This window comes from Alligator sinensis, unplaced genomic scaffold (assembly GCF_000455745.1).
Source record: "Alligator sinensis unplaced genomic scaffold, ASM45574v1 scaffold896_1, whole genome shotgun sequence".
NCBI lineage: Eukaryota > Metazoa > Chordata > Crocodylia > Alligatoridae > Alligator > Alligator sinensis.
Window position 1 is genome coordinate 245,369 of NW_005842940.1, and position 9,918 is coordinate 255,286.

General features: G+C 39.4%; 2 protein-coding genes across 3 annotated transcripts in view; one reads left to right on the forward strand and one right to left on the reverse strand.

The window, feature by feature from the left end:
• FGL2 (fibrinogen like 2) overlaps positions 1 to 6,737 on the forward strand; it is a 9,910-nt gene extending 3,173 nt beyond the window's left edge. Inside the window, exon 2 of the mRNA XM_006036271.3 lies at positions 2,375 to 6,737. Within this exon, the coding sequence (XP_006036333.1) occupies positions 2,375 to 3,081 (707 nt within the window). The 3' untranslated portion in view covers positions 3,082 to 6,737. The remainder of the gene's footprint in view (positions 1 to 2,374) is intronic.
• Positions 1 to 9,918, reverse strand: part of CCDC146 (coiled-coil domain containing 146) — a 130,194-nt gene that overhangs the window by 89,372 nt on the left and 30,904 nt on the right. The window lies entirely within an intron of this gene.

Sequence of the window (9,918 nt, forward strand, 5' to 3'; positions counted from 1 at the left end):
TTTACTAACTTTTGCAGAGAAAATAATCTTAAAATTATTCCTTTTTGAAATTTTGTCTTGTTTATCTTCACATTTTTTTCAATCTTTTAATTAAGAATTAGGTGACATCTGAGCCAGTAATTAAAAAGTTCTGACACCCTCTCTCTTGCTGTACTCTGATAACAGCCCTATTTCTCAACAAGCAGTTATAATTATTAAAAATTATAAACTGCAGAAATGGTCTGCAATAAATCAGATTAGATTCAACGAGGACAAGTGCAAAGTCCTGCATGTCAGAAAGAAAAGCTGTATTCACAAATACGGACCAGGGAATGACTGGCTAGGCTGCAGTAGTGCAGAGACCTGGGGGTTACAGTAGACCATAAACTGAAAATGTACCTACAGTGTGCTCTTGTTGCAAAAAAAGCCAACAGCATATTGGGTTATATTAAAAAGAGTGCCATTTGCAAATGAAGCAAGTGATTCTTCTGCTCTGTTCAGCACCAGTGAGGCCTCACTTGGAGTACTGTGTCCAGTTTGTGGCCCCACATTTCAAGAAGGATGTGGACAATTTGGAAAGAGTTGAGTGTAGAGCAACAAAGGTTAGTGGCCTGGGAGGCAAGATTTATGAGGCAAGATGAAAGAACAAGGGTTATATAATCTGGAGAAGAGAAGGCTGAGAAGGGATTTGATAACAGTTTTCACATACATGAAGGGTGATTACAGAGAGAGAGATAGAGATGGGATTTTCTCCATGATTGCAGGGGACAGGACTACAGCAATGGCCTCAAGCTTTAGCAGGGGAAATTTAGGTTGGATACAGGAGGACTATGAGGGTGGTCAAGCAATGGAACAAGCTACCTAAGAAACTGTGGAATCTCCATCCTTGGAAGTTTTCAAGAACAGGTTGGACACATACTTGGCTGGGATGCTTTAGTATGGGGTGATCCTGCCTTGGGCAGGAGGCTGGACTAGATTTCCTTGTGAAATTCCTTCCATCCCTACTTTTCTATGATCCTAATAATATTTGCATTTTTAAATAATAATTAATAATTAATCCAAGCATACCCATGCATTTCAATTTTACACTAGAAGATAACATGATCAAAAATCTGTTTTGACTCTTCCTATGTCTTGTAGAGCAAGTAGTTTAATATGCTGTTATATCAGTTATTGTGGAAAATAATATTCTAAGACTATAATTCATAGCATGTTTCCTGAAAACTTCGAAACAATTAGACAATGGGATGGATTTATAATCTTCAGGAAACACCTGTGAAATACTATTTGTGTAAAATAAATTACTCATAGGAAGAAGAGTTATGTTAATGACAAAGTACTGAACATTCCTTGTTATAAAGCCAGCACTTTCACATGAAGAACACGAACAAGAAAGCACTGCCACTCTTCTAGCTCCATCTTTCTAGGAATCGCAGCGTAATTCTAATTGATATGACAATATTACTTTTCCCCTCTTTCCTGAATATTGTAAACATTTGACCATCAACATATGAACATTTTTTAAAGGACCTAGTATTCTGTATTCAACAACATTGATATGATTGAAACTTTTCCTGTGACATACAGTTATACGAAAGGTACTGAATTACAGACATGAATACGATAGAGCACACTGTATCTATTCCAAAAAAGGAGCAATTTTTTCAATAGAAGCTCTAATTATAGTTATTATACAGGCATTAACAAGCCTTTTAAACATTAATGTGGAGGCAGTGGGCCAAATTCTCCACTGTAATATGCCAGCCAACAGAGAAGGATTGTGACAATAGAAAATGCACTAGGGGAGCCAGGTTTTAGCTGAAAAAAACAAAAAATGTCATGGGGGTGAAAAGAAGAAAGGAGACCAGACCAGTCAAAAAATGAGCAAAACTGGTTAAAATAATAAATATCATCAGGTTGGCTGGGAAGCCAACTGATGCTGACATTCATTTCAGAACCTTTAGGTATTTATCTGCTATGAAAATGGTCTAGCGGGAATAAAAACTGCCCCTCCTTTCGAGGACTCTGTGGACTTCTGGAGGGAAAAGTCCCCACTTCACGGTGCACCCCTCGAGATATACATTTTACATCTCCCTCACTCAGCTCTGCTGAACTGAACTCTTTTTATTGGTAGAAATGGACAACATCAAACCAATATACTGATACAATGTAGCATTCTATTTAGATTAACATTCCTCTTATTCTGATTTAGTAACAAGTACAGGACCAGAGCAAATGGTAGGTGAAAACCTCTAGGTGGAGAAGGTCACACGGTGGATTCAAAATGTACTTTACATTATCGTATTCTAGAATACTATTAAAAAGTGTTTTGGTGTTTTTATTTTATTTTGTTTTAAACACTATCCATACTAATGCTGTTTATTGTTTCCCCCAGCTATCCAAATAATGAAGAGAGACTGTGCTGATTATTACATGGCAGGTAGAAGGAAGAGTGGAATCTACAGTGTTATCCCTGATCCAAAAAACAGCAGCTTTGAAGTTTACTGTGATATGGAATCAATGGGAGGTGGTTGGACAGTGCTGCAGAGGCGTCAAGATGGCAGCACTAGCTTCAACAGAACATGGAAAGACTACAAAAATGGCTTTGGGAACCTCAGCGGAGAGTTTTGGCTAGGGAATGATAAAATTCATCTCCTGAGCAAAAGCCAGGACATGCAGCTGAGAATTGAGCTTGAAGATTTCAATGGTATCAGAGAGTATGCTAAATATGAACAGTTCTATGTAGCCAACGAATATCTCAACTACCGTCTAAGTGTTACTAGCTACAGTGGCACAGCTGGAGATGCCCTGCACTACAACAAACATTATAACCATGATCAAAAATTCTTTACTACGCCAGACAAAGACAATGATAAGTATCCATCTGGAAACTGTGGTGCATACTACAGCTCTGGCTGGTGGTTTGATGCATGTTTTTCAGCCAACCTAAATGGCAAGTACTATCACAAAAAGTACAAAGGTGTTCGCAATGGGATTTTTTGGGGTACTTGGCATGATGTTTCTGATAATATTCCAGATGGGTACAGGCAAGCTTTTAAAAAGGTAAAAATGATGATCAGACCCAATCATTTTGTGCCATAAACCATTACCCATCCCTGTAACCAGTTTGTAATGGGTCATACTAAAAGATAATTCTTACTCAGTATTGTACTCATGGGTCAAGTATTCATTCATATTCCAGCATAAAATGATATTTTCAAGACGAAACAAAGTGTTCCCACATAATAGTTGTAGATATCCCACACACACTTCTTAAAAAGTGAACTTCACTGCTTCAGAATAGGTGTTGCTAAAATTTCTGAATTTGAAGACTGTGATTTAGATATTTTAATTCAGTGATGTTTATACTGCAGAGCAAAACAGCACTTTTTAGTAGATTAGTTTTATTTTTCCTATTTTTTAGTCTAGAGAGTCTAGAAATTTTAAACACTCTTCTAGAAACTCTGCCATTCATATTTTTACCCAAAATATCTCATCAACATGCTTGATTTCATAAAGCTGATAAAAACTTTTAGGTTTAACTTGAGAGGTCTTGATATCAGCTGCATCTTCATAAACATTATTAATATATCATGATAACACCACCTTCATCTACAAAAATAGCTTCTTCATTTTAAAGGGACTGAGGTACAGAGGCACCACACGATTTACTCAAGCATACAAAAGAAGATTTGAGATAGAGACAGGAATTGAAGACTGATACCCCTGAATCCTAATCCGCTACCTTAACCAAAAAAATATCCTATGTAGGATCCACTACCTTAACTAAAAATATTGTCGTAGGACAACAGAGTTAAATAAAACCACATGAATTCATTTATGGAGTACAAGTGAATCAGATTGTGTTCCCTTTCATCTCTCTGCTCTGAGCCCATCTTTGCTGGAAAAGCTAATGGCTGCAACGCTTGGTAGGGAACTGTGTTGGCAGGGCTGGAGTATGGAGCACCAAAAAAGAGTCTAAGCCCTTCTGCTGCCACCTCCAGATCTATGAAGATGGAGTTTTCTTTCTCCAAAGCCCAATTCAAATGAGCTTCCAAGCCAACGTCTCTTTCCTTTCCATCCTATATACGAGGTAAACTTTACAAGGTGATTCTTTTAAAACTTTTTTTTAATTGTCACTTTGGCAAGTTGATATTTTCCTTTTAAAATCAAAGGAAAAATATCCACTTTTACACAGTGAATAAAAGGGAAGAAAACTAAGAGCCTTTTGGTTCTAGAATGTGAAAAATAAAAGGTAAATCAAATGTTTAATATTTCCTGAATGATAAACTAGAGATTTGTATTTTTGCCAGGTCATACTGAACACTGTATATAGGTAATATAAATATGATTAGAAAAGACCTTGTTTGAATTAGAAAGGATTTGCTACAATATCTACACCAATGAATCCTCTGAGTGGAGATGCACTTTAAACATTCATAAGTTTTTTAGCTGTTATAGCTTATGCCAGTTCCAGAAACAAAACAAATTAAACCAGCAAAAGTATTTCCTTGTCAGTAAAACTGCATCTACACAATGGCTCTTGCCAGCATAGCTACTGTATTTACATAATTAGAAGACAAGGTTTATTCCTACATTTAACATGGGGAAAAAACTCCTGGCCTTACAAACAAGTATGAGGCAGGGGTGGGGAAGGGTGGGGCAGACAGCTGCTGCAACTCTGGCATCTTGCTGCCTCTAAGACCCCACCACTCCTCCCCTACAGCCTCAAGCCTCTGCTGCCCCCAGTCTGTCCCCCACCCCTTCCCCGCTTTCTCCCCTCTCCAGACTCCCTCTTGCCTTTGTTCCAGCCCGGCCCACAGCCTCTGTTCTTGCTGAAGCCTGGACTACAGAGAACAGAACATGTCCTCCAGCCTGGCCCTGTAGCAGCAGTGCTGGCTCCACATCTTTGTTATGGGGCCTGGCTGGAGCCATGCTCAGCGCCCCAGGCTGCAGCGGACATGAAGCCCGCTGGCCTGGAGCAAACGGGGCAGGGGCGGAGGGGCAGGAAGGGGGTAGAGACATAGGGAGAGAGACAGGAAGAAGGAGGGGTGGGGACCCAAGGCTGCAGGTGGCAGAGGTGGCATGGAGGGAGAAGGGGGGTGGGGAAGGGTGATTGGGGGCATGAGGCTGCAGGGGATAGGCTATCTGCCTGCCTGCCTCTTTGCCTGCCCCACTGTCTCCACACTGCCTACCCCCTGCACCTGTTTTCCTGCTTCCCGTTCCCCACTACTCCCTCCACTGCCTGCCCCTTTACTGCCTGACATACCACCTGCCCCCCTCACCACCTCTCTCCCCCACCACCTGCAATAGTGCGGGGGGAAGAATTTAAAATGATTTTCCAATAATTAGATTCCACGTATGGAACATTATAATAAATATATACATTTTCTGTGTATAGAATCTAATTATTGGGGGGGGTCATCAACGTCAGGATCATCTTGTGTTCGGGTAAATATGGTATGTTAGTTAGGGGAGTTATTTTTTCCACATTCCTAACAAATTTACCTATGTCAGCAAAATTTTTAAGTGTAGGTTAGGCCTTCTGTTTACAAACATGGTTTTTACTGTTTTTAAAATGTCAGATTGAACCATATGACCATATTATAAAATTAGTAATATATTTTTAAAGGAAGTATAAATACTTTGAAGGATATTTCTATGTGATGTGTCATTTGGTTTATTATGTTTTCAGTTTAACATACTAATGGAAGATTATAATACTGTGAGATGTGTACTCTTTGTTTGAAAACATGTTTTGAAGTTACACAGTATTTATTTCAGGATAGAAAAAGAATTGTTTAAGCAAAATATAACTCACGATATGTCAGTTTACAGAGTGATGTTTTGAATTGTACTTTATCACATTTAATCATTTAGTTTGAAGTGGGCTGTTTCTATTCATTACCAAGTATTAACAGCAATGATAATTCCTATAAGCTATTATTTGAAAACTTATTTCTCAACTAATTTCTTACAAGAGAACCTGCCCCTGCTTCTTCTACAGGAAACTTTTCAAATCACAGAAATTTTAATCAAATAAAGAAATGTATGTACGTTTATTTACAGGCTCCTTGACAGACTTCTTATAAGAGAGGGAAAAACAATCATGTTGACATTCTGAAAGCTGAATGCCTATCTCCATTGGTTTTAGTGGAATTACTCTTGATTTTCCTTGGTGTGAATAAAGGTTAAGTCATGCCGTTATATCCATGCTATTAGGATAATTCTCGAAGCTTTCCTGATCTGAACCCTCAAAATTATTACCACATAAATGTCTTCTTTAAGTTTCTGTAACAGTTTGATCATTACTGAACAATAAGGTAACATCAGGTACAAAACTGTTGCTAATATGACAAATGGGCTATGGTATCTTACACTGTTAGCAATAAGTATATTTATCTACAGTTCAACCCGTGATATTTCAAGTCATCATACAGCAGAATCAATGTGAGGTTACTTTTCTTCTGCATCAGAACTGGGTCCACCATCTGCAGTTAACAGGGACTGCATCTCAGTAAAAAGATAAGGCAGCTGTGAACTGATCTGTTTTATAAATGATGTATGACCTTTGGTTTTCTATACAAGTATCAATATATGGCCCTTGACTAAGCACAGTTTATAATCCCTGGTTTTAAAAAAAATTAAAAAATACTGTCTCCAAATCTAGGTACTCTCTTTCTGTGTATTGGCTTAATACTGTAAAGTATGTCTTTCAATTTATAGAAATATATATGTAATAAATAAGTATTATCTAACAAATGCTTTTGTCTCTTTAATCTAGATTCAGTTAAATGTTGAATTTTCAGTATGAAGGATTACTGATGGCAGATTTTTTAGCAAAGTTCCTATGGGACACTTCTACAGAATAAAAGACAGAAACAGTTCAAAGTGAACAGCCAAGCATGCTTTTTCGGCCTTCTATGGGTTGTTTAAAAAAGAAAATTGCAGAGAAGAAAAGTCTTTGTATATGAAAGGATTATCACACTCTATACCATTTATTTTATACTGGGCACATCTACACATGTAATTAATGCTCATGAATATACTTTGGAGCTTATTGCTCTGGAGTTTTTTGCTCCCAGATGCACGTTCAAATGGTGCATCCAGGAACAAAACACTCCAGAGCATATTGCTCCAGAGTTTACTCATGTGCAGCACGTGGAGCCTAGTCAGAGACGCCTGGGCTGGCAGGGGCCCTGTGGGGTCAGCCCATGGCTCCAACTGGGCTCTACGTGCTGTGGAGCAGCTGGCTAGGGCACGAGGGTGCTTCAGCATAGGGGCTGCCTACCAGCTAGCCCTGCACTGAAGCACCCTGTGCCCCAGCCAGCCAAAGCAGTATCTACACTTGCACTGCTACGTGTGAAAAACTCCACAGTAGCACTTGTATTTAGTTTTGTGATCCCTAACAAGTGTGCAAGTGTAGACACCAAGGTGTTTATCATGCAATTAAGCAGTCAACTGAGCAGTAAATGTCTTGTGTAGACGTGCCCACTGGATAGCATTTATCTGATATTTTTCATGCAAGTAGTAGTAGGGATCATATCCATCTCAACAAAAAGACTTTGTTCAATGGTTTTCTTTGATTAGATATAATGGACACTTCAAAGAAGACCTACTTTAGATACAGATTTGAAAATATTATTTTTTGCATGTTCATGGAAAACAAACGTTTGAATTTATCTGACATTTTCGAAGAACGTTCAAATAAGATGATTCTTAGTAAAGCCACACCTAGAACATTATGATTCATTGCTGCAACACATTCTTAAGCTTGTATCCTGCCAGACTTATGTAACATTTAAGTGACTAAAAAAAGTTTAAAAAAAAGGAAAGAAAATATATTTTAAAAAGTTTGAGAAGAGATTAGACCAAGTATTGACTTGCCAAATAATAAGTTCTGAAATATAAATTCACAAATGTATTTTGCTTTCTCTCTTATGGGATTAAACATTTTTTTGAGATTGATCAAACTAAGAAAGATTTCAAGGAAGCACAGCTAAGTAGTACAGTATACATTTCTTGGAATAGGCAATGAATTTAACTTGCTGCACTGATGTCTTTCATTCAAGTAGAAATATAAGGCTAAGTTTACCAATCATGTAACTGGTGACAAATCCTTTTGGCATGAGTGGAATTGCATCTACTTCTGCCAGAAGTGATTTTGGCCATAGTCATCAATGTTAAAACTAACAGAAAACAGTGTTTTAAAAGAATGGGCCAGATCCAGCTTGCTTTATTCAAGACTTCACATAAATAATGGGAGTAGGATTTGGTCCCATATATTTTAAAAAGTTCTAGTTCATCCAGTTCTGTTCTGCTCACACTGCATTTGGAGAATGATTAATAACTAGAAAAATTCTTGCTGGTAAACCTTTTCCTAAATATTTTCAGCTATGCCAATATAATTCATAGCTATAACCATCTATAAGAACTATATAATTTAGTATTTGAATACTTAGAATTTTACATTAGCTAATCATAGAAAAGTAGGCCTGGAAAGGACCTCAGGAGGTCATCTAGTTCAAATCCCTGCTCAAGACACAATCAGTCTTGACTACAAAAACATACCAAAACGTTTGTCTAACCTGCTCTTAAAAATTCTGATGGATGGTCTGGGTAGCCTGTTCTATTGCTTAAACACCCCTGTATTCAGAATATTCTTCCTAAAATGCAACCTACATTTTCCTTGCTGTAATTTAAGATCATTACTCCTTGTCCTGTCTGTTGCAGCCACAGTTTATCCTCATCTTCTTTGTAACCACCTTTCAGACATTTGGGGCATCTATACACATGCTCCAGGGCAGGGGGGAGGGTACTTTAATTAGAGTGGCTCTGAGAGTGTCATGTGCCCACGGTGTCATGTGTATTCAGTGTCCCACACTTCAAAATGGCTGTGGGGGCGCTTTAACTAAAGCTCGTTCAACAAGCTTGTTGAAAGAGCTTTAGTTAAAGTGCCCCCACTGTAATTTTGAAATGCAAGGATGCTGAATATGTGACACACAGGCTGCTGGAGCATGCTAATTAGCATGTTCCAGCATACTCACAGCAGACTCAGTTACCTGAGTCCCAGTTAACTGAGTCTGCTCTGATGCATGCTAATTAGCACGTATCAGATCAGAGCTCTGTCATGTTTATAGTTTCATAGTAGTCAGACCCAGAGGGTGGTAATTGACAGAAGTCAATCGTCATGGTTCCCTGTGACCAGTGGGGTCCCCCAAGGCTCTATCCTTGTTTCACAATTTCATAGTAGCTAGGGTCAGGAGGGACCTGAACAGATCATCTAGCCTGACCCCCTGCCACAGGCAGGAATGAATGCTGGGTTCACAAGACCCCAGGCCGGTGATCGTCCAACCTCCTCTTGAATTTGCCCAAGGTATGGGAGAAGACCACTCCCCTGGGAAGTTGGTTCCAGATTTTGGCCACCCTAACTGTAAAATATTGCCTTCTGATCTCTAACCTAAACCTATTCTCCATCAGCTTATTACCATTGTTCCTTGTCACCCCAGGTGGTGCTCGGGAGAAAAGGGCTCTACCTATTTGCTGTTGATCTCCCCTGATGAGTTTGTAGGCAGACACCAGGTCCCCCCTCAGCCTCCTTTTGCTGAGACTGAACAGGTTCAGGTCCCTCAGTCTCTCCTCATAGGGCCTGTCCTGCTGCCCTCTCACCAAGTGGGTGGCCCTCCTCTGAACCCTCTCCAGGCTGGCCACATCCCTTTTGAAGTGCAGTGCCCAGTACTGGACGCAGTACTCCAACTGCGACCTGACCAAAGTCATATAGAGGGGGAGTATCACCTCTCTGGACAGGCTTAAGATGCATCTTTGGATGGCCTTGCTGGCTGCGGTCTGGCATTGGAGGCTCCTGTTCATCTTGGAGTCAATAATGACTCCAAGATCCCTTTCCACCTCTGTGCTTTCAAGAAGGGAACTCCCCAGCCT